This window comes from Oncorhynchus masou, chromosome 31, assembly GCF_036934945.1.
Source record: "Oncorhynchus masou masou isolate Uvic2021 chromosome 31, UVic_Omas_1.1, whole genome shotgun sequence".
NCBI classification, from domain to species: Eukaryota; Metazoa; Chordata; class Actinopteri; order Salmoniformes; family Salmonidae; genus Oncorhynchus; species Oncorhynchus masou.
In genome coordinates this window covers 74,697,164-74,723,003 of record NC_088242.1, presented here as the reverse complement: position 1 = coordinate 74,723,003, position 25,840 = coordinate 74,697,164, and the positions used below count along the sequence as shown (strand labels likewise).

Sequence of the window (25,840 nt, the reverse complement as noted above, 5' to 3'; positions counted from 1 at the left end):
CCGTGTGTGTGTGTGTGTGTGTGTGTGTGTGTGTGTGTGTGTGTGTGTGTGTGTGTGTGTGTGTGTAAACACAGGGCTTGTTTTAAAAGCTAAAGGGCAGCACTCTCAATGGTCACTAATTCATAAGCACAGTGAACAAGCCAAGAGCTGCTGGACCTTACCCCTAGACTGAAGCCTGCCAGTTACACAGTGTTAGAGGCCCATTCTGTCTGAGGCCTGCTGTAGTGTGTGGGTACTCAGTCGTAATAAAATGAAAACCTACATAATGTATGTAGCTTACATCATTTTCATTAACACTCCGTCCCACATCTATTTCTATCCGACACATCAAAGATAAATAAACTTTGCGCTTGTTCAAGTTAATCAATCACACAATAATTTTCTGTTCTCTCTCACACACACACGGCTTACCTTGCTTAGATGGAACTCAAGCCGTCGCATAAACCTCTCAACCACCTTCACTTGCTGTTGGAAGAAACACAAGGACTCCTCTTTCAAAATGATGCTCAAATAATGGATATAATGTAATCTGGAAAAAATGGATTGCTGTCTGATTATTTTACAAGACCTAAACTTTTGGATAAGCTCATATGATTACTGTGTGATACTGTACAATAGATTGGGTGAATAATATAGAAGACAGGGTCAAACACACCTTATCCAGCTCATAGAGAAACCCCTGAAAAAGAACAAGAAAATCACATGACTATACAGTCCAGTAAAAACCATTACACGGTCAAGTGAGCGTACAGCCATTTTATGGCAGATTCAAGATATGGTGGTACCTACCAGACGAGAGTTCCTCTTGGATTCCCTCATTTGTCGGCTCAGGCTGTCCAGCTCTATCTGGTGCACCTGCAGGTAGGACCTGAGACAGACACATGACAGGTACATTTCCTGTTTGTCTGAACAGGCATGCATGACAATAATGTTTTGTGCAAAAGCGTATGTGTACTCACTGCAGGCCTCTCTTCAGAGCTTCGTAGACCTCATCCAGCCTCTCTGGCTGGGGCACCTTGGGCGGTGGGGATTTGGCGGAGAGGGTGAACATCCTACTGGCTCTGGAGGGCTTCCTGGTGACCCTCGGGGTGCTGAACACCGACAGGTTCCTAAAACACAACACACAAAGCCTTTTACTAACTGTGCTGCTGAAACTGGAGCGCTTCAATCACTGTGACGGGTAGTGAGTTGATGGAATCAAGTAAGAGGGATTTTAACATGCTTTTCAAATGCTATTCATAGAGAACAGGCCAAAGACATGTTTGGAGTGTCCCATCTCCAACCCACCCTACCAGAGCAGTGAAGCATGGATGTGCACAGTCAGGGGTGATGATAACATTCGGAGTTGATGAATAAAATGATCAATATCACTTTATAAAATGCAACAGGTAATTCGATTTGAGGCAAGACTCCTCTTTCACAGAGGACAGGCCATTCAATGGGCTACGGAAGAGAGATGTGTGTCTAGGCTGCTCATATTCTCTTCAGCAAGATACTGCCTGATCAGTCAACACACCTTTCCTCCAGACATATAACTCTAGTAAGTGCTTTATATTAATGCATTTCTTATATGTAGGTTGCAGAAGGAATATTTGTATTTTTTCTGCAATGTGCCAAATGTAAGCGATGGATTTCCTCTCTTCCTCGCCATCTCCTGATGCACTCTCTCTTTACTACAAACTCATGCTCCTGTTACTCCTCTAGCATACACACTATTCTCCTCTCTCTGTCCTTCCTTTAATATTCTGACTCCATTCTCCTCTCTCTATCCTTCCTTTAATATTCTGACTCTCTCTCTGTCCTTCCTTTAATATTCTGACTCCATTCTCCTCTCTCTATCCTTCCTTTAATATTCTGACTCCATTCTGCTCTCTCTGTCCTTCCTTTAATATTCTGACTCCATTCTCCTCTCTCTATCCTTCCTTTAATATTCTGACTCCATTCTGTCCTGTTTTCTGGCAGATGGACCTTCATTAATAAATAACTCGAGGCCTTCATTCATCTCCATTCTACCAGAAAATAGGGAATACTTTGATGATCACTTTATTGATAGACCAAAGCTCCCCCACACACATACGTGTATGTAGACCATATGCTGCTATTAAAAACTCAGCTTTGAAGGCAGGAAAATTACAATGAACAATAAATATTTTTCCCTCGTCATGAAAGGAGAGGCCTCCAGTGCCGCTGCCTCAGGAAGTGTGGGCTTTACAGGACGTCCTGTCAGGTGGGGCTCAAAAGTAGACACACAGTCTATGTTGTGTGTGTGTGTGTGTGTGTGTGTCAAATAGATGAGTGTGTATCACAAATCTTCCAATGTCGAGAACAGTAGCCTAGAGCTGCATTGTTGAATGTGTAGAAAGTCAACACAGAAGTGTACTCACCATTAAGGTCTATAACAGTATTGTACACGTGACCTTATCAGAGGGAGTGTCCTCACCTGTAGGGCTTATCGTAGGAGTTGACTCCGGCAAAGGACTGGCTCCTAGAGATGGATCTGGAGATGACTTTGCGCGATGGGCGCACGGAAAGGGACATGGTGGAGACAGCTCTGGAGGGACTCCCTGCAGAGGCAAAGGAAGGGGAAGGTTTTAGATGTTGCACAACGACACACAAAAGGGGGACACAGTTTGGCGACTCTGTCCAGGAACTGCAGGAAAACACCACAACAAAATGAGCAGAGCAGAATGTGTATAATTGAACCCTGTTTCTACTGGCATTGTTCTTTCACAAGAACTCTTATGCAATGTTATTTTCTCAAATACAAGTTCCTGAAATCTTGTTAGGTCCATGCACTCTTGGTTCGGTACACCTTGAGCCTTGTGAATCAAACCGGCTTTTTTTCCTAAACATGTTACCTAATAAGCTGCAGGGGCTGCACCCTCCTGGGCCGAAATACCAGTTCTTCACATCAAAGCATTTTATTATCAATCTACCCCTAAGAGCTCTTGAAGAGACTATGTAAGAAAAATCTAATCTAATGCCTTGCAGAGATGTTGCTCTGTGCATAGCTCTATTGCATGAACAGTGATGTCCAAAAGCCACTCTAGCATAAGACACAGAAGTACAAGTACCAGCAAGTTTTGGTTTGTAGCAAATCTGCAGATTCAAATTATCTTACAAACAAACATTCATTTGACTTTCTAACGTTCAACATGCCATAATTTGCCTTAATGCATCTGCCATAATGCATTAAGCAACTACAATGTTAAATGTCAAAGGCAGTTGAAGTGTTTCTGTATTGTCGGCCTGCCCTCCCACCGCCCTACCTCTCTGTTCTCTACCACACACACTCTTCCTCTAGAGCAGCCTGCCCACCATCTCTCTGTTCTCTTCCACACACACTCTTCCTCTAGAGCAGCCTGCCCACCATCTCTCTGTTCTCTACCACCCACACTCTTCCTCTAGAGTAGCCTGCCCACCATCTCTGTTCTCTACCACCCACACTCTTCCTCTAGAGCAGCCTTGACACAGCACAAAGTATTGACCACGTGATCTGCACTTGTATCGAGGATAGTAGTGCAGGGGATGACAGAGAGAAAAATAAACAAGTGAGAAGAGTGGGCTTTCCTAGATGAATCTCCAGTGTGTGAGTGTCTCTCTGAGTTCATTGTGAGTATTCAGCAGTGGCGTTCCAGGCCCTGACACTAGGGACTTTGTCGCAGCATTAGTGACATCTCCATCACACAGGGCCCAAAACAAGGTCCTCTTTGATAGAAGAAGAAAAAAGGGAGTGATTGAGACTAGATTAAACACACACCAATCACCAGGGACTCAGCCAGGACAAGAGCCCAACACAGAGAGCCAGGCCCTGTGAGGTTAGGCAGCCTCGGGTGAGCCAACTATTGGCAGGCCTCATGCACAGATATTCTAGCTTCAAGACACAGGGTCAGCCCGGCTGTTACCCACACATTAAATGGAATTCTAAAGTGTAGCTTTAGTCTGTGGCAGCTACAGTTCTACTGAGCAGTGTGGTTTTGGTCAGACCCTTTAGTTTTATCAGTGTTGTCGTGTTTGGTCAGCAGCACTGACATCAGTTCTCCTTAGATACAGAGATTCATCCCGGCCCTAAGGAAGGAAGCCATGGTTCATTTTGGACTTGCAGGAATAATATAGTCAGGATTCAGCAGTCACAGCTGGTCATTTCCATCTATGAGCACCAACATGTGAAGTTCATAAGAGCATGTCAAATTGAGTGTCAAATGAAAGCTAAGAGTCTATATTTCTGAGAAACAAAAGGCACATTTACAGTAAATTTTCAACCATTCTAAAAATGTGGAATAAGCAAAGACTTGATCTCTACCAAAGAACTCTTAAGGTATTTGAAATGCATCAAAACAAAATAATGTGGAAGCAAAGACCCCTGCCCAGTAATGGCAACACATTTATTTTGGGAGACATCTCTCTGCCTTCTGTAAGTTTAAGATATTTCCTCATTTCTCTCCCTAATGATGAGTGACAATAATGAAGGTTCACAGAAGTAAAGGCAGACCTAGCAATTAGTTAGTGTTCTTACTGATACCAATTTTGTTTATTAATTATTAAGTGATTCCAACTCAAAATTGCTTTACATAATCAATAACAGAATTTCTGCAATTGAATTGTTTACAATGGGAAATCATAGTAGTCAAAGCACAGTTGGTTTCACAAGTTTGGACAGAACAGTACAGTAGAGCAAAGTAGAGTATAGTTCAGTAGAGTACATTAGAGTTGGGTACACTATAATGTACTGCATTGTACTGTACTAAACTCTACTCTACTGTGCTGTACTTTAATGTTCAAACTTGTGAAAGAGACTTGGTCCGGACTAGGGCATTGCGGTGACCGTATTACCCCCACACCGGCTGTCACGAGTCATGAAGGCAGTCAAATTCCACATGACCGTTTAGTCACGGTAATTTAGTCACGGCTTCTCAACCTCTGATGCTGGTCATTAATAGCCTACCAAACTTGCTAACTGCCTGGTACTCAGCACTCTATTGTCCCTCTATCACTCTGACATCAATGCAAATGTATTCTAAAATCTAATCAAACACTTTATGGGAGCCCATGAGTTCATGTCACACAACATTTCTATAGGCTATACAAATGCACAAGAAAAAAAGAGAGTGATGTCCGCTAATAAAAAGAGGAAGATCCCATCAGCTTTCTACAGGCTAGGCCTATGATATTTATTTCTCAAATGTCCTAATATTAAGCACATTGCTTATAATTACAACAGGGGTATAGCCTACCTGTCTGGCATGGAAATAAACCACGGGGAAAAGTGTCTGCCATTTAAGTGCATAGATGACGTATTTTTTCCCCGCTGCCCCTGTTTCGATACAGGTGCATGATAACGGTCCATTCTCAATCAAAATGTCACACACATTATTTAGTATATGTAAAAACAAGATTAAATCAAGAAGAGTCTGATGGGTGACAATATTAACCTATCACCTGTGAATGATATATTATGACTTATATTATGATGCCCAGCATAAGAAACAATGCCTTAATTTTGCGACTTGTTCGAATAGTAAGAACCTAACTGGCATATATAAGCAGTATGTGAGTTTCAAGTTTGGGGAAGATATTAAAAGCACTATATTATATGCATAATTGCATTTGCAGTCACTTTTGATAATGGTGTTTTCTGCTAATGGAACAGTCACGCTTATAGCCTAGTACCATGTGCACATTGCTGTGCTTATAATGTCAAGAAATTGCCTAATAGTTTATCAACATTTTAAGCAAAAACGTTTTGATCTGTTGTGTCAGCCACATTGCATATTGTTTTTAACCTTTATTTAAGTAAGCAAGTCAGATAAGAACAAATTCTTATTTACAATGACAGCCTATTGCATAAAAATGGGTTTTTGATTTGATGCTAGTGGTTGTATTAATTTGGGATCTATCGCATCCCACAACTGTCCCAGACTATGTTTGGAATATTTATTTCCTGGCACAGAACAGGTCGACCTTTGTACTATGGGGGATAGAAGATTGACATAGGCTAGTACTTTTGCTGTTTGTTAGGCATACTCATCTTGTTGGCTAACGAAAAGTAAATGTGGACAGTTCTTCCAACATCTTCAATATGCACCTCGGAATTGGATAAGGAGGCGCCGAGTTGTGTCCCCGATGTGTCTGTCTTCACTCAGGGAGAAGGACACAACTCAGCACTCAGGGAGAAGGACACAACTCAGCACTCAGGGAGAAGGACACAACTCAGCACCCAGAGCCGCAAAAGGCATGGATGTTTTTAGGGGGCATTACGGCCACAAAGGGGATGCTGCTGTGAAATTCGAGACATTATCAAGTGCTTGTCAAATTGTGAATGAGAGAATGATGTAGTGTGTACAGCCTGCACAAAAAAACAAAGCAGAGCTCATGTCTTTCAAGCTTCTCAAATCATCATTAGTCTCTCATCATGCAATTACGGTGAGACCGACAATTATTTGCTTGACAATCACTGGCTGAGGAAATTTTGAAACCGCTAAATTGATGAAGCACTACTTGAGTTTCTGTGCCATGTGCAGTACATTTTATAGTAATAACTACTATTTCATATACACAAATCATATACTGTGTCAAAACTTAAGTATAAGTGGCATTACACAACACTATTCGCAAAAGTATTCCACATACACAGACCTTCAACAGGATCCTTCTCATCATGGGCATCATGCAGTAAACAGGAAACAGGTAAGCGACACATTACCCTTCCTTTACTCAAGTGTTCAGCCTCGGATGGTTACCTTGCTACACCCCCCACCCACACACACACACAGATCAGCGCAGTGAGGACCCAGTCAGCCAATCTAACAATACCCCCAGTCTGTAATGCCTGGTTCCTACCTGTCCCAGAAGAGATGGGTCAGCCTGGGAATAAATACAGTGAGGTCACACGATGTGGAAAGATATTGAGAGTGGCATAAACATAAAACCATGCGAGCTGTACGCCACATAACTACAGGCTTCCATTGGTTTCCATGATGAGTGTGGTTATGGCTGGACAGGGTCCGAAGCCCATAGACACGATCACGCTCATTGTTCTGCTGCCTGGCTGGTCTCGTTCCAGGACAGTTCTAGAAAACAAAGCACACAGGGGCCAGCCACTCCACTATCCCCCACCACACCCTGACATCACTGCATCTTTCACACACACTCTGATCATGCTCAGGATTGTTCTCAACATCTCAATGTGCACATCACATTTGCAGGTCAAAGGAAAGTCTCATGCATGGGTGTTCATAAACAGGGTGTTTGTTTACATGGTGTCTGTCTGTGAATGAGTGTGAGAGAAGAAAACAAACACACTGGCTGTTTTGTGATCAGCCACAGAGAGGGTATCTGGGGTAACAAAAGCCGGAATGACATTGCCAATGGAGATGAAGCTAGGCTTCGGATACAGGCTGCACCCCTCATCAACCAGCCCGTCTCCCACTCCGCTCTGGCATTCCAAACATGGTGGAGATAAGCAGGGTCTACTGTCTCCTAACCAAGGGGCATACAGGCCCTGATAAACACAGGACCTGTACACTGATCAGAGGGGGAAGCTGCCTGTGTTGCAGAACTGAACAGCAACAGCAGTGGGGGTAGGGTGACGGGGTGGAAGGGCATGCCAGTTCCCTAATACAACACTGAGCTGATGGACAGGGAAAGGGCTAGTCGGCTCTAAAAACAACACTGGGGACAGACAGCGGAGCAACAAGCACAAGAGTAGAGCGGCACTTAGCACCTCAAAAACACACCCAGTAGACAGTTTTGGGTCTTCCACTAACTCCACATGCAGTATAAACATAACTTACTGACCTTATAATAACCATTAAACCTCTGGATTATAGGAAATGGACTGGAACTACAGTACCAGTCAAAAGTTAGGACACACCTACTCATTCCAGAGTTTCTTTATTTTTACCATTTTAAACATTGTAGAATAACAGTGAAGACATCAACACTGAAATACCACATATTGAATCATGTTGTAACCAAAAAAGTGTGAAAGTCAAATTGCTGCAAAGAATCCACTACGAAAGGACACCAATAAGAAGAAGAGACTTGCTTGGGCCAAGAAACATGAGCATTGGACATTAGACCGGTGGAAATATGTCCTTTGGTCTGATGAGCGCAAAATCCAACCACAGTGTCTGAGAGATGTAGAGTATGGATGATCTCTGCATGTGTGGTTCCCACCGTGAAGCATGGAGGAGGTGCTGTGATGGTGTGGGGGTGCTTTGCTGGCCACAGAGTCAGTGCTTTATTTAGAATTCAAGGCACATTTAGCCAACATGGCTACCATAACATTCTGCAGCAATATGAATCTAAATTCAATCAGCACATTGATTATAATGCAGGCAATACACTGCTACTCTATCGTCCGAGATGCATACAAGCCGCACCCCCTTCATTCCTTCGGCAAATCCGACCACGACTCCCTTTTGCGCCTACCATCCTATAGGCAGAAACTCAAACATGATGTACCCGTGACAAGAACCATTCAACGCTGGTCTGACCAATTGGAATCCACGCTTCAAGATTGTTTTGATCACGCGGACAAGGAAAGGTTCTGGGCAGCCTCAGAGAGTAACATCGATTTATACACTGGTTCGGTGAGTGAGTTTATAAAGGAAGTGCATTAGAGATGTTGTACCCACTGTGACTATTAAAACCTACCCTAACCAGAAACCTCGGATAAATGGCGGCATTAGCGCAAAATTGAAAGCGAGAACCACCGCATTTGACCATGGAAAGATGACGGGGAATATGGATGAAATAAAACAGCGTAGTTATTCCCTCCACAAGGCAATAAAACAAGCAAAGTGTCAGTATAGGGACAAAGTGGAGTAGCAATTCAACGGCTCAGACACGAGACGTACGTGGCAGGGTCTACAGGCAATTACGGACTACAAAAAGAAAACCAGCCACGTTACTGACGTCTTGCTTCCAGACAAACTAAATAACTTCTTTGCCCGCTTTAGGGATAATACAGTGACACTGACACGTCCCGCTACCAAGGGCTGTAGGCCTCCCCCTGCTCCTTCTCCGTGGCCAACGTGAGTAAGACATTTAAGCGTGTTAACCCTCGCAAGGTAGCTGGCCCAGACGGTATCTCTAGCCGCATCCTCAGAGCATGAGCAGACCAGCTGGCTGGTGTGTTTACAGACATATTCAATGACTCCCTGTCCCACTCTGCTGTGCCCACATGCTTCAAGATGGCCACCATTGTTCTGGTACCCAAGAAGGCAAAGATAACTGAACTAAATGACTATCGCCCCTTAGCATTCACTTCTGTTATCATGAAGTGCTTTGAGAGACTAGTCAACGATCATATCACCTCCACCTTACCGGCCACCCTAGACCCATTTCAGTTTGTATACTGCCCAAACAGGTCCACAGACTATGCAATCGCCACCACACTGCCCTATCCCATCTGGACAAGAAGAATACCTATGTAAGAATGCTGTTCATTGACTACAGCTCAGCATTCAACACCATAGTACCCTCCAAATTCATCATTAAGCTTAAGGTCCTGGGTCTCAACCCCGCCCTGTGCAATTGGGTCCTGGACTTTGATGGGCCGCCCCCAGGTGGTGAGGGTAGGAAACAACATCTCCACTTCGCTGATCCTCAACACTGGGGCCCCACAAGTAGCCCCTTCCTGTACTCCCTGTTCACCCATGACTGCGTGGCAATGCACACCTCCAACTCATTCATCAAGTTTGCAGAAGACAACAGTAGTGGGATTGATTACTAACAACGACGAGACAGCCTAGAGGGACGAGGTTTGGGCACTCAGAGTATGGGGTCAGGAAAACAACCTCAACGTCACAAAACAAAAAAGGAGATGATCGTGGACTTCAGGAAACAGCAGAGGGAGCACCCACCTATTCACATCGACGGGACAGCAGTGGAGAAGCTGGAAAGTTAAGTTCCTTGCAACAGCGCGCACCTCTTCAACCTCAGGAGGCTGACAAAATGTGGCTTGTCACCTAAAACCCTCAAACTTTTACAGAAGCACAATTGAGAACATCCTGCCAGGCTGTATGGTACAGCAACTGCACCGCCCTCAACAGCAAGGCTCTCCAGAGAGTGGTGCAGTCTGCACAATGCATCACCAGGGGCAAACTACCTTCCCTCCAGGGCACCTACACCAACCGATGTCGCAAGAAGGCCAAAAAGATCCTCAAGAACATCAAACACCCGAGCCACTGCCTGTACACCCCGCAACCATCCAGAAGGCGAGGTCAGTACAGGTGCATCAAAGCTAGGACCGAGAAACTGAAAAACAGCTTCTATTTCAAGGCCATTAGACTGTTAAAAAGCCATCACTAACACAGAGTAGCGACTGCCTACATACAGACTCAAATCATTGGCCACCTTAAATGGATCACTAGTCACTTTAAATAATGCCACTTTAATCATGTTCACATATCTTACATTACTTATCTCATATGGATATACCGTATTTTATACAATCTATTGCATCTTACCTATGTCGCTCAGTCATCGCTCATCCACTATTTATATGTAAATATTCTTATTCCATCCCTTTAGACTTGTGTGTATTAGAGAGTTGTTGTGGAATTGTTAGATTACTAGTTAGATATTACTGCACTGTCAGAACTAGAAGTAAAAGCATTTCACAACACGCACATTAACATCTGCTAAAAATTTGTATGTGACAAATAAAATTTCATTTGCGCTCAGTGGGTCTATCATTTGCTTTTCAACAGGACAATGACCCAAAACACAGCTCCAGGCTGTGTAAGGGCTATTTGACCAATAAGGAGAGTGATGGAGTGCTGTATCAGATGACCCGGCCTCCACAATCCTCAGACCTCAACCCAATTGAGATGGTATGGGATGAGTTGGCCCGCAGAGTGAAGGAAAAGCAGCCAACAAGTGCTCAGCATATGTGGGAACTCCTTTAAGACTGCTGGAAAAGCATTCCGGGGGACTACCTCATGAAGCTGGTTGAGAGAATGGCAAGAGTGTGCAAAGCTGTCATCAAGGCAAAGGGTGGTGACTTTGAAAAATCTACAATATAAATATATTTTGATTTGTTTAACACTTTTGGTTACTACATGATTCCAAATGTGTTATTTCATAGTGTTGATGTCTTCAATATTATTCTACAATGTAGAAAACCGTAATAAAAAAAATGAATGAGTAGGTGTGTTTAACTTTTGACTGGTATTGTATAGAACACAATAAAATGTCCCAGCAGTAGGGCTAAAGCATCAGCTTTCTCTCATCACTTACCTTTGGATAAGCTTGAAAAAAGAAAAAGCAAGAAAGCATAACAAACTAATGAGGAACCTAATGATGTGTATATTGAAATGACTGGGTTTATGAGAGGCTGCTTGTTGCTCTCTCCATCCCCCGATCCAGGATATTATCTGCAGGTTGGTTCGTGATCCTGATGGCCCCCAGCCAGGCATTGTGTGTCTGTTTTATCTGAGAAAGACCCTAAAAACATACAGTTGAAGTCAGAAGTTTACATACACCTTAGCCAAATACATTTAAAAACTCAGTTTTCACAATTCCTGACATTTAATCAGAGTAACAAATCCCTGACTTAGGTCAGTTAGGATCACCACTTTATTTTAAGAATGTGAAATGTCAGAATAATAGTAGGAGAGGATGATTTATTTCAGCTTTTATTTATTTCATCACATTCCCAGTGGGTCAGAAGTTTACATACACTCACTTTGTATTTGGTAGCATTGCCTTTAAATTGTTTAACTTGTGTCAAATGTTTCAGGTAGCCTTCCACAAGCTTCCCACAATAAGTTGGGTGAATTTTGGCCCATTCCTCTTAACAGAGCTGGTGTAACTAAGTCAGGTTTGTAGGCATCCTTGCTCACCACACACGCTTTTTCAGTTCAGCCCACAAATCTTCCATAGGATTGAGGTCAGGGCTTTGTGATGGCCACTCCAATACCTTGACTTTGTTGTCCTTAAGCCATTTTGCCACAACTTTGGAAGTATGCTTGGGGTCATTGTCCATTTGGAAGACCAATTTGCAACCAAGCTTTAACTTCCTGACGGATGTCTTGAGATGTTGCTTCAATATATACATATCATTTTCCAGCCCCATGATGCCATCTATTTTGTGAAGTGCACCAGTCCCTCCTGCAACAAAGCACCGCCACAACATGCTGCTGCCACCCCCGTGCTTCACGGTTGGGATGGTGTTCTTCGGCTTGCAAGCCTCCCCCTTTTTCCTCCAAACATAACTATGGTCATTATGGCCAAACAGTTATTTTTGTTTCATCAGAGCAGAGGACATTTCTTTGTCCCTATGTGCAGTTGCAAACCGTAGTCTGACTTTATGGCGGTTTTGGAGCAGTGGCTTCTTCCTAGCTGAGCGGCCTTTCAGGTTATGTCGATATAGGACTCGTTTTACTGTGGATATAGATACTTTTGTGCCTATTTCCTCCAGCATCTTCACAGGGTCCTTTGTTGTTCTGGGATTGGTTTTGACTTTTCGCACAAAAGTACGTTCATCTCTTGGAGACAGAATGCGTCTCCTTCCTGAGCGGTATGATAGCTGCATGGTGTTTCTACTTGCGTACTATTGTTTGTACAGATGAACGTGGTACCTTCAGACGTTTGGAAATTGCTCCCAAGGATGAACCAGACTTGTGGAGGTCTACAATTATTTTTCTGAGGTCTTGACTGATTTCTTTTGATTTTCCCATGATGTCAAGCAAAGAGGTACTGAGTTTGAAGGTAGGCCTTGAAATACATCCACAGGTACACAGCCAAATTACATTTACATTTAAGTCATTTAGCAGACGCTCTTATCCAGAGCGACTGACATCATTTGAGTCAGTTGGAGATCAGAAGCTTCTAAAGCCATGACATAATTTTCTGGAATTTTCCAAGCTGTTTAAAGGCACAGTCAACTTAGTGTATGTAAACTTCTGACCCACTGGAATTGTGATACAGTGAATTATAAGTGAAGTAAATCTTTCTGAAAACAATTGTTGGAAAAATTACTTGTGTCATGCACAAAGTAGATGTCCTAACAGATTTGCCAAAACTATAGTTTGTTAACAAGAAATGTGTGGAGTGGTTGAGAAACGAGTTTTAATGATTCTAACCTAAGTGTATGTAAACTTCCAACTTCAACTGTGCACGTGTCCCCTTCCTTCCCTTCCATTCTCTCTGCCAGCGCCTAAACAAAGACCCACTACATCCCTTACCGCCATTCCCCTCTCCAGCCCTCCACGTCTGCTTGACTCTTATCTAACACTTCCACTAAATGAAGAGATTTGTAATTAAAACCCAACTGTTTACGACTCATCTCAGTACTGACTCAGTCAAGCCCCCTAGTCATTGTTCATTGTCTCAAAGTCCATGGGTATGTTTACAACACTGGCCATGAGGGACTGGTTTGGAAAACTGAAATAAATGTTCTTCAAATCTCCACAGCAACAGGCCCTGACTTTAGGTGTGGTCACACTTTAGTGAGGGGAAATCACGCAACAGACACTTATGGACGTCCCCTAGCCACAGCACTGAACACTGAGGTGTCCGTGACCACACACCACCACTGGGAACAGCTGGTCTACCTCAACACCACCAAAGATGGATCTGTGGGGCCGGCGGTTTTTTCCCTCCCCACAGACCAAATTAAACCACATTAATTTGGACATGTCGTGGGAGACCACCTGGGTGATAACAAACTGCAGTCATCCCCCTCGTCCACAAACCATAGGCCTATATAGACCAACACCAGGGACTTAGGCAGACAATGTGGCCAGAGCTATGAAGAGGAGGAACACTATCATTCTCCAACTCCAGGGCTTTCAGTTTCATAATGGACTCCATGAGAAGGAAATGGAGGAACGTTTTCTTCCCCCTGTTAGTCAGGGCTGAAGTTGGATGTGCCTTACACTGCCCTGAAAAAAGGACAATGTGAAGCCAAAGCAAAGGAATTTAGCTTCAAACAGAGAGATAGAGAGGGGACATATATTGAGGGTGTAAGAAATAACACAGGCTGATAAAAAACACCCACAAAATGAAAACTAAACATTCACAATCAATGGGAACACACACTGGTGATGGTTAAATGAGAAGTAACATTTTACAAAATGCTTCACACGGTGTGAAATACTACAAAACCCAATACAAGCAGCGAGTGACTGACGTTTGACTCACCACAATCACCGCCATTCCAAAACAAGAGTAACAACACTATAGACAAAACTAACATCCTGTACGTAAAAGTTCCATCGTAGCCTAGAACAAAATAGAACTATAATACTTGTATAAATTGTCAAGTCCACAAGCCCCACTTTAAATCAGATTAAAGGGGAAAAGGTACCTCCATATCCACTGTACATCTTTTTATCGATATGTGGCTTCCTCTCAGTGTTGACCACCCAGACCAGGAGATGGTTCTCCTTGGGTTTAATGAGAACCACCTTAAAGAGATAGACATAGATAGATCCACGGAAGGAGATCCAGCAGTGTCTACTCGTCTGAAGTTTAATCTCTGGCCCCTCTCTCAAACTCAGAGGAGAGAGAGCGAGAGCAGAGCAGAGGCGCTGCCGCCAGGAAATGGGAAGGCGGTCAACCTCCCTGCCAGCAGCCCTCTCCTCCTCCTTCTCTGGCTTCCTCTACTCTTCCCTGACTGACATCACACTCTTCCTGCCTCTCCCTCTTCCAGCAAGACCAGCACATTGTTTCCAACTCGTAAATTGCATGTACAGTACCAGTCAAAATTTGACACACACCTAGTCATTCAAGGGATTTTTTTTTTTACATTGTTGAATAATAGTGAATACATCTAAACTATGAAAACACATATGTGAAAGCATGTAGTAACAAAACAAAATACATATTATATTTCAGATCCTTCAAAGTAGGAACCCTTTACCTTGACAGCTTTGCACACTCTTGGCATTCTCTCAACCAGCTTCATGAGGTGGTCACCTTGAATGCATTTCAATTAACAGGTTTGCCGTTAAAAGTTCATTTGTGGAATTTCTTTCCTTCTAAATGCGTTCGAGCCAATCAGTTGCATTGTGATGAGGTAGGGGTGATATACAGAAGATAGCCCTATTTGGTAAAAGACCAAGTCCATATTATGTCCATCATTACTTTAAGACATGAAGGTTAGTCAATATAGAAATTTTCAAGAACTGAAAGTGTCTTCAAGTGCAGTCGCAAAAAACCATCAAGCGCTATGATGAAACTGGCTCTCATGAGGACCGCCACAGGAAAGGAAGACCCAGAGTCACCTCTGCTGCAGAGGATAAGTTCATTAGAGTTACCAGCCTCAGAAATTGCAGCCCAAATAAATGCTTCTCAGAGTTCAAGTAACAGACACATCCCAACATCAACTGTTCAGAGGAGACTGCGTGAATCAGGCCTTCATGGTCGAATTGCTGCAAAGAAACCACTACTAAAGGACAACAATAAGAAGAAGAGACTTGCTTGGGCCAAAAAACATGAGCATTGGACATTAGGCCGGTGGAAATCTGTCCTTTGGTCTGATGAGTCCAAATGTGAGATTTTTGGTTCCAACCGCTGTGTCTTTATGAGACACAGAGTAGGTGAACGAATGATCTCTGCATGTGTGGTTCACACCGGGAAGCATATAGGGGGAGGTGTGATGTGGTGGGGGTGCTTTGCTGGTGACACTGTCAGTGATTTATTTAGAATTCAAGGCACACTTAACCAGCATGGCTACTAGAGCATTCTGCAGTGATACGCCATCCCATCTGGTTTGCGCTTAATGGGACTTTCGTTTGTTTTTCAACAGGACAATGACCCAAAACACACCTCCAGACTGTGTTGGAGCTATTTGACCAAGAAGGAGAGTGATGGGTTGCTGCATCAGATGACCTGGCCTCCACAATCCTCAGACCTCAACCCAATTGAGATGGTTTGGGATGAGTTGGACTGGAGAGTGAAAGAAAAGCAGCCAACAAGTGCTCAGCATATGTGGGAACGCCTTCAAGACTGCTGGAAAAGCATTCCTCATGAAGCTGGTTGATAGAATGCCAGAGTGTGCAAAGCTTTCATCAAGGCAAAGGGGGGCTTCTTTGAAGAATCTCAAATATATTTTGATTTGTTTAACACTTGTTTGGTTACTACATGATTCCATATTTGTTATTTCATAGTTTGTTTTCACTATTATTCTACATTGTAGAAAAAAGTTTAAATAAATAAAATCCCTTGAATGAGTCGGTGTGTCCAAACTTTTGGCTGATACTGTATGTAATTATAACATTTGTGTTCTCTACTACTGCCATTACATATCATGAATAGGACCCCAAAATAGCTTTGAGTAATAAACTGTGGAAACTCAAGAGACCCTAAGAAAAGAAAATGTTAACTTCTTAACTCTGCCCTTAATATTTTTCCTCATAATCACAACTGAAGTTTGAAATAACACAATGAGAGATGATCCTTATCAGCTTTGAGTCATTCATCCATGACAAATCCCTACCGGTCTTAGCATACCAGACTGTCTATCGATGTTGTAAACGGTTTACAAGAAGTACCCAGACACCCCAGAGCATGATGCACCAAACGGGAAATGAACGCTCATAACCCCCTCAGAAACACTGTTCTTACTCTATATCATCATCATAGATTCTGAGGGTCTTGCGTGCATAGTCTCACTCCGCAAGACAAAAACATCTAGTGGAACTGCTTTTTGTCAGCTCAAGCCTCTAACTAAAATGAGTCACTCCGTGAACCTTGTGATCAGGTCAAACTTGTGTGATGACCAAGTCTCATTCTTAACAGTGCACCTTGAAAATGTTTAACAGAGGACAGGACTGGCAAAAGGGACTTGAGAACCGAGCTGCAAGCTTATGATCACGCTCAAGGTGACACTGCTCTAGTTCAAGTACTTAACCTGATTAGGTATATGGCTGCACTTTACGCTGAGGAATGAAAGTTGTCAATAATAACCTAAAAAGGGTCAGTCGTCACTGTCAGCAGTATGCCATCAGAAAAACAGCAGGATGTTAGTCGAACAGTTGCAACAATATGCTGAAAACCAGTGACTAATAAATCAGTAGAGCACAGAGTCTGATGAAGGGGAGTGAGAATAGATGGGTATATGCAAATGCAAACAGCTTGTAAGACTGGTTTACGCAATACTGTTTCTCATTGGGCTTTTCCCCATAACCCAGGCCACTGCCTTTCTCCTGGAGGCAGACTTGTTTTTAATGTCTTCGACATCACGCACACGCAGGATATTAGTCAAACAGTTGCAACAACACACACACCTCCTTCCGTATGCGCTGCACATTTACAGGGAGAGGAAAGCCTTAATCGACATGTTAATCCAGCAGCTTCTCTCGCTGCACATTCAGATTTCACTCAGATTAAACTCACATGACTTTCATGTGTTCCACTTAGATCCGAAATGTACCACTTCATTACACACATGGGGAGACCTGTGTAGTAAACCAACAAAGACACTGTCAATCAACGTGTTCACCCCCCCCCCCCCTCTCATTCACCACCGCGACTGTCACCAAGGGTTTCTAACAGGTCCTGACACGATCAACCACTGCAGAATCATTCTGCACGCTAGAATGTGCAGGAGGACTAGCTGACATTGATACTTGATGACAGTGATTGGCTGGGTAGCGATTAGTAGTTGGTCAGATCCAGTAAATGGAGTAAGCGAGGCAGTTGAGGTGAATCAAATCAAGGTCTGTTAACCACATCAGATCAGCTCATTAGCATCAAGGGGAAACCCCACACCGAGTCTCAGCCTGGCTGACCAGGAATCAACATACACCAAATAAACATCGGCCTACACAATGAAACAGAGTGCAACAAGATATCAGGGGGATCAGCATCCAATGTACGAAAGACACATAATTCTACATCTCTTTTAGAGCACTTCTATTCAGTGCACAGAAACACATACACCAGGACATACACTACATGATCAAAAGTATGCGGACACGTCAAACATCTCATTCCAAAATCATGGCCATTAATATGAAGTTCGTCCCCCTTTCGCTGCTATAACAGCCGCTTTTACATTGCTCATCCAAATATTTATATATTCTTAATTCCATTCCTTTAGATTGTGTTAGATATTACTGCACTGTTGGAGCTAGAAACAAGCATTTTGCTACATCTGCTAAACACATGTATGTGACAAATACAATTTTATTTAACAGCCTCCACTCTTCTGGGCAGGCTTTCCACTAGATGTTGGAACATTACTACGGGGACTTGCTGCCATTCAGCCACAAGAGCATTAGTGAAGTTGGTCACTGATGTTGGGAGATTAGGCCTGGCTTGCAGTCGGCATTACAATTTATCCCAAAGGTGTTCAATGGCATTAAGGTCAGGGCTCTGTGCAGGCCAGTCAATTTCTTCCACATCGATCTCGACAAACCATTTGTCTAGACCTCACTTTGTGCACGGGGGCATTGCCATGCTGAAACAGGAAAGGGCCCTCCCCAAACTGTTGGCACAGAGTTCTATGCACAGAATAGTCTGGATGTTAATGTATGTTGTAGCATTAAGATTTGTTTAACACTTACTACATGATTCCATATGTGTTCTTTCATAGTTTGAGGTCTTCACTATTATTCTACAATTTAGAAAATAGAAATAAAGAAAAACCCTTGAATAGGTGGGTCCAAACTTTTGACTGGTACTGCACATGTAGGTAGGGGTAAAGCAGAACGCAACATTTTCTTGTTTTTTAAATCTATGGCCAGCCAGGGACACACTCAAACACTCAGACATTATTTACAAAAGATGCATGTGTTTAGTCCACCAGAGACAGTAGGGATGACCAGTAGTTCTCTTGATAAGTGCATGAATTGGACTATATTCCTGTCCTGCTAAGCATTCAACATATAACGAGTACTTTTGGCTGTCAAGGAAAATGTACGGAATAAAAAGTACAATATTTTTTTAGGAATGTAGTGAAGTGACAGTCAAAAATATAAATAGTAAAGTACAGATACTCCAAAAAAACTGCTTAAGTAGTACTTTAAAGTATTTTTACTTAAGTAAATTACACCACTGCCCAGAGGCTTCTGTTCCTTGGTGTGTTATAGAAAAGTAAAAAGGTGTCATTAAATAGATTACAATATTAATTATTTACTGGAATGACTACTATTTTTTTTGTTTGCATTGGTGTTTGGACAAATTATAGCAGGCCTGGGCAAATATTTTCCATGGAGGGCCACAGCAAAATATATTTTTGCCATCGCGGGCCAGAATCATATTACAGGATTATACATCATGTGTATGACTGTGCTGACAGATATCTACTATAAATCACAAATTTTACCATGCAGAGAAATAAACCATATCCATGTTCTCCTTTTGGTAGGTATTTTCATTATTAAACATGCAACAAACTACACAGAGGGAAAAGTACACTGTGCATTCAGCACAACGGACAGAACTCTCGTTAGCGGGTATGCACAAAAACACAAGAGAGAGCTCAACATTACATTTAAATTACTCAATCAGCGTGAGTAGTGAAGTATCTGATGGGCATTGACTAGAGCAGTGAAGTCAGGTATAGTTTCTGGTGTCGCTATGCGTAGGATTGCTGAGAGGTGAGAGTCAGTAAGAAATTATTTGTGCCTTGACTTGTTATATTTCATCACCGGCAATGTCTGGGTCAACATATGTACAGTTGAGTCGAAAGTCGGAAGTTTAAATACACCTTAGCCAAATACATTTGAACTCAGTTTTTCACAATTCCTGACATTTAATCCTAGTAAACATTCCCTGTTTTAGGAGACCACTATATTTTAAGAATGTGAAACATCAGAATAATAGTAGAGGATGATTTAATTCAAATTTAATTTCTTTCATCACATTCCCAGTGGGTCAGAAGTTTACATGCACTCAATCATATTGGGAAGCATTGCCTTTAAATTGTTTAACTTGGGTCAATGTTTCAGGTAGCCTTCCACAAGCTTCCGACAATGAGTTGGGTGAATTTTGGCCCATTCCTCATGACAGAGCTGGTGTAAGTCAGATTTGTAGGCCTCCTTGCTCGCACACACTTTTTCAGGGCTTTGTGATGGCCACTCCAATACCTTGACTTTGTTGTCCTTAAGCCATTTTGCCACAACTTTGAAAGTATGCTTGGGGTCACTGTCCATTTGGAAGACCCATTTGCGACCAAGCTTTAACTTCCTGACGGATGTCTTGAGATGTTGCTTTAATATATCCACATAATTTTCCTTCCTCATGATGCCATCTATTTTGTGAAGTGCACCAGTCCCTCTTGCAGCAAAGCACCCCCCACAACATGCTGCTGCCACCCCCGTGCTTCACGGTTGGGATGGTGTTCTTCAGCTTGCAAGCCTCCCCCTTTTTCCTCCAAACATAACAATGGTCATTATGGCCAAACAGTTCTATTTTTGTTTCATCAGACCAGAGGACATTTCTCTGAAAAGTAGTCTGGCTTTTTTTATAGTGGGTTTGGAGCAGTGGCATCTTTCTTGCTGAGCGGCCTTTCAGGTTATGTCAATACAGGACTTGTTTACTATGGATATAGATACTTTTGTACCTGTTTCCTCCAACATCTTCACAAGGTCATATGCTGTTCTGGGATTGATTTGCACTTTTCGCATCAAAGTACGTTCATCTCTAGGAGACAGAACACGTGTCCTTCCTGAGTGGTATGACGGCTGCGTGATCCCATGGTGTTTATACTTGCGTACTATTATTGGTATAGTTGAACATGGTACGTTTGGAAATTGCTCCCAAGGATGAATCAGACTAGTGGATGTCTACATTTTGTTTCTGAGGTCTTGGCTGATTTATTTAGATGTTCACATGATGTCAAGCAAAGAGGCACTGAGTTTGAAGGTAGGCCTTGAAATACATCCACAGGTACACCACCAATTGACTCAAATGATGTCAATTAGCCTATAAGAAGCTTCTAAAGCCATGACATCATTTTCTGGAATTTTCCAAGCTGTTTAAAAAAGGCACAGTCAACTTAGTGTGTGTACACTTCTGACACACTAAAATTGTGGTAGTGAATTAGAAGTGAAATAATCCATCTGTAAACAATTGTTGGAAAAACTACTTGTGTCATGCACAAAGTAATGTCCTAACCAACTTGCCAAAAAAACAATAGTTTAACAAGAAATTTGTGGAGTGGTTGAAAAACAAGTTAATGACTCCAACCTTAGTGTATGTAAACTTCGGACTTCAGCTGTAGGTGAACAAATAGTAGAAACATCTTCTGAGCAGTACTCCTAATCTTTGGAAAGTTTTGTTCATCGAGAGATGCATAGAACCTCGTCAGTGACATTGTTTTGAATAGTTCTCCACTCACTGCATCAGACTGAAGATCGATAGGCTCATGTTGCAGGTCAGTGGGAGCATTATCCACATTGAAGGTGAAAGGAGAGGAAACGAACAGCATGTCATTTTACAACAAAATGACGAAAAAACTCACTGTTCAAAGCATGCAGCAGCGATGTATACTTCTCCCGCTGGTCATCTGATAGGGAACAGACTAGTAGTGTCGGAAGGTGGGTGAGATTGTTGGTGGGTCAGGAGTAATTTTCCCTTGAAAGCTTTGACAAGGCTGTACATCTGAATTGCAAAAAGGCCCTTCCCTTGTAGTTTGGAATTCAGATCACTCATGACGGCCATGACGGTGAACGCAAAATCGGCCAATCATTCTTTATCTTGCAGTTGAGAGAAATCCACATATTTTCCTTTCCTTTGCAAACACTCAGCAATCTCAGATATCAGGTCCCACAACCTTTTAAGCTCCTTCCCGAAACACAGCCATCTCACATTTGTGTGGTAGGGAAGATCTGCATGACCCGACTCGGTATCCTTCAACAGTGAGACAAACTGCCTGTGGTTTAAAGATTTTGCTCTTATGAAGTTTACCACTGTTAGTGACTGTATCCACAACATGGCTCATTTTTAGAACCCATTTACAGAGCACCTCCTGATGAATAATGCAATGCAGGAAAATAATTATCTGATCTGGGTTCAGCTCAGCTACTTGATCTTGTATCCTTTTCAAAAGATCAAAGTTTTTTCCTGTCAAGTTTGGGCACCATCAGGGGTCACACTGGATAACTTTTCATTAACGTCCTCCAATAAATCTTTCCCTGTGGTTGTGCTCTTCATTGACTGCACTGAAACCAGCTCCTCTGTCATTTCCTAGTCTGGGGTTATGCCTCGTAAGAATATCAACAACTGCACAGTGCCACGTGCTTCACCGCCCTCATCCAGGGCCAAGGAGAAATAGGTGAAATCCTTTACAGTCTTTCAACTGTTGTTCCATATTCTCTGCAATGTCCTCAACCCGCTGTGTCACTGTTTGTCTTGACAGGGAGACATTTTCAAACAGCTCTTTCTTGTCGGGGCAAAGTATTGCTGTAGAGTCAATTAAACATTCTTTAATAAATTCGCCCTCAGCGAATGGCTTGCTATGTTTAGCAATTTTGTGGGACAGTACTCAGCTAGCTCTCGCAATTCTGTCATTTGCTGATTGCAGTTTTGTGAGAAGTCCTTGCTGCTTTTTTCAACTGAGAAAGCAACTCTTTCGATGCACTTGCCCTCTGTTCAGAAGACATATTCCTATATTTCTCAGCATGCTTCGTCTGAAGTGTCGGGACAAGTTGTTGTCTTTTCTCTTTTTTTGCTCTTCACACACAGCTTTCCCTGATACCTCAACAAAGAAATATTTCGATGTCCACGCTTACTGGAACACCCTATATTCATTGTCTACTTTCCTTTTCTTTGAAAAACTTATTTTTGTACAATTTCTAGCCAGCTACTATTTCTAACTAACGTGTGTTTCAGCCTGTCTGTCACTGTCTGTCCTCGTGCATTTGTTATTTATACGTGCCTTCAAAAATAAATGTCCCACAAGCGGTGGGAGTTAAATCATTACACAGAGAATTCATTGGGCTTTTCATTTGAATAATGAAATACGTTTTTCAAAAAATTACTAATCGCAAATTCTTTGTGATTTGAGCATGATTCCGCCACGCCGCATTGAAATCAGGTCCCGGGCCCCATACCCAAACCTGCGTTATAGCATACTCAGTAAATGTGTGGAAAGATACAGAAAGGCATGAGAGCTAATCTTAAATTGCATTCATACTCTCCAATAGGGCGTAATAAATGATTCTTAGTGTGTAAGAAACCATTTATATCAGATCCTTGGTCTAAGAAGGGTTTTTATACTTTGAAAGACATCTTCAATGTGAATGTACTCCTCAGTTTCCAGGAAATCAGCCAGAGTTTTAATGTCCCACGGGATGGTTGAATTCATAATGTGGAAAAAGTCAAGGGGTCTGAATACTTTCCGAAGGTACCGTAACTATCCCAGGACAATGTAAGTCATCTGGGTCATACAGAGATAAGATGCCTGGCAACACATTGACACAGGGTTATCAGACACACACAGGCCTGACAACTGGATCCTGGATATCGCTGCAGATCCCAGGGGATTTACCCAACTAGCTGTATTTGTTAAGTCTACCATTAATCATTACACCAAACTCACATACACAGTTCAAAGAGTAGCGGGTGAGAAAAACAAAATATAATCAGTACTTCCTTGCATTTCCACCTGGGCAATTCTGGAATTGCGCAGAAACTTTATTTCACTTAAAATGTATGCCAAACAAAAACATTGTTTTCAAAGTTTAACAAACCATACAACTTCACATTGGTGCTCATGGGTCCTTTTACATTGGGTCCTTTTAAATTGAAATGACCACCTTAGCGCAGCTCAATCTAAGGTGGAGACCCCCACCCCTCCATAGCTTCACTCAACAAAAAGCACTTTACTCCCCAAAACCACCCCAGAGGACACGTTCTTTCCATTCTTAACATGCCACTAGGCTTCTATTTGTCTCAAACACAGCAGGCATGCTTGTTTTCCACACCCCCTCCCCTGATTCTTAAATCAAAATGAGCTTTACTTATTTAATCTGCTGTTTGAGCAGGTGCCAGGGAATTTCATATGCACAGAGAAAACGACAGGTATAACAGAGAAGCTATACTGGGATTAGGTGTGCGCAAACCGTGAACAGGGCGTCAGCGCAATATTACCTGCTACCCCAGAGACGTAAACAGATGCACGCGCGGAAGAAGAATTAGCCCTTGGTCTCTTCTGCAAGGAATCTATTGAGTTTGTGTCCAATATGGATAACCATATTTCTCATTACATAAAAAAATACAATTCTACAACCATCTGCAGTCAATTAATTAACCTTGTTCAAGAGACACTAAACCAGACAAAATAAAAGCATGCCTATCTATATAATGAATAGGGTGGGTTGAGATTATTAAATATAAAAGCACTAAACCTCTCCCGAAAAGCTTCACTTCTTCAAAAGTTTTACTTGAACGCTAAATGGTTCTCAAGTAGATTAATAAGAAAAGCACATCCATTGTTTAAAAATGGCCTTTTTGCCATTGTGCAGATTGCCATGTCTTATTTTTGATTAATTGGAAAAATATACTTTGCTACAATTTCAATTTCATCCGCCTGAAAAGATAACAAATATTACAAAAAATATTATGGCTCAACTCAAATGTGCTGGTCGAAAAATTACCTGTATTTATGGGAAAGATGTTTGAAAAGGGTATTTTGTTTTAAATGATATTGTAAATCGGAATGGCAGAGTTGTCTTTCATGGAGTTATCAGGATTATATTGGAAGGTCTGCTCAATCCAAGAGTACAACCAATTGATTACACCATTAACCCAAACATGGAGGAGACAGGTGGCAACGGGAGGAGGTAGAGAACTGGAATATAAAGGATCAAACCTGAATAAAAATAAATAAAAATAGCATAAACAGGAAAATAAACCAGTTTAATTTGAGGACCAGGATGTTGACAACTGTGCCATACAGATTGCAAAATAGTTGGGAAGAGATTTTTGATGTACCGATTCCATGGTACAGGGTGTATGAGTTGATATATAAAACAACAAGATTCAACACTTCGTGCTTTACAGCTAAAATTATTATATAGAATTCTTGCAACCAACAAAATGTTGAATATTTGGGGCATTCAACCATTAAAGCTCCGCAGATTTGGTTGTGAGGATACAGAATCAATAGACCATTTATTTTGGTACAGCTCTCAGGTAGCTTGTTTCTGGTCTCAGATTCAGGAATGGCAGAAAATGCAGAACATTGATCTAAAATTGACCCTAGAAATAGTACTGTTGGGAGATCTGGAGAGACCAGGTCAGTAAATTACTAATATACTAATACTCTTAGTAAAAATGTTTATCTTCAACTTGCAATCTGTGGATTGTATTAGATACAATGTCAATCTATATTAAACATCACAGCATAGTTGAAAGATATATTGTGCGTAGAAATCCGAAGAGGGAGGCCAGCGGAGATGGGTGGGAGGGGCTGAGGGGGGCTGAGGGTTGGGATGTGGAATTGGAGACAAGGGGGAGTGGAGCGGCTGGGCGACAGATTGACCATTATTCTAAGAAAAGTATGGATATGAATGGAATTCAAAACAAAAACAAAACATAACAAAAAGTATGTTTGAATGACACTGAGGGGCAGTGTGTTTACAGCAGATGCTGTGCAGGCGTTTGTACACATTCATATACACACACTCACATCCAAATGTACACATGTGCACATACACGGACACACACAGGTAAATAGTGCCATACATGCACTCAAACATATTCAGTTGGCTTTGCTATTATGATTTTTGTTGTCCCTGTTGTCTTTGTTTTTTGCATTGTTGTTTTCCGTTTGTCTTCCTCTTTTGGTCGGTTGTTGGTGCATGGGGGGGGGGTATTGGTGGTAGGGAATGGATTATTATTATTTTAAAACAAATTCTGGGGGGGGGGACTGTGG

The 25,840-nt window shown here is 42.2% G+C and overlaps 1 protein-coding gene across 9 annotated transcripts in view; it reads right to left on the bottom strand.

The window, feature by feature from the left end:
- The window catches only part of ripor1 (RHO family interacting cell polarization regulator 1), a 135,345-nt gene that overhangs the window by 28,649 nt on the left and 80,856 nt on the right, over positions 1-25,840 (bottom strand). For 6 of the 9 annotated variants that reach the window (XM_064951939.1, XM_064951941.1, XM_064951940.1 and 3 more), the window contains 5 exons: positions 2,441-2,564; positions 960-1,109; positions 790-868; positions 656-679; positions 412-465 (listed from right to left, as the gene is read on the bottom strand). In XM_064951939.1, coding sequence (XP_064808011.1) covers positions 412-465; positions 656-679; positions 790-868; positions 960-1,109; positions 2,441-2,564 — 431 coding nt within the window. Of the gene's footprint in view, positions 1-411; positions 466-655; positions 680-789; positions 869-959; positions 1,110-2,440; positions 2,565-6,840; positions 7,065-11,247; positions 11,269-14,320; positions 14,566-25,840 lie in introns of those variants that run through there. The other 3 variants (XM_064951942.1, XM_064951947.1, XM_064951946.1) reach the window with 3 other exon arrangements.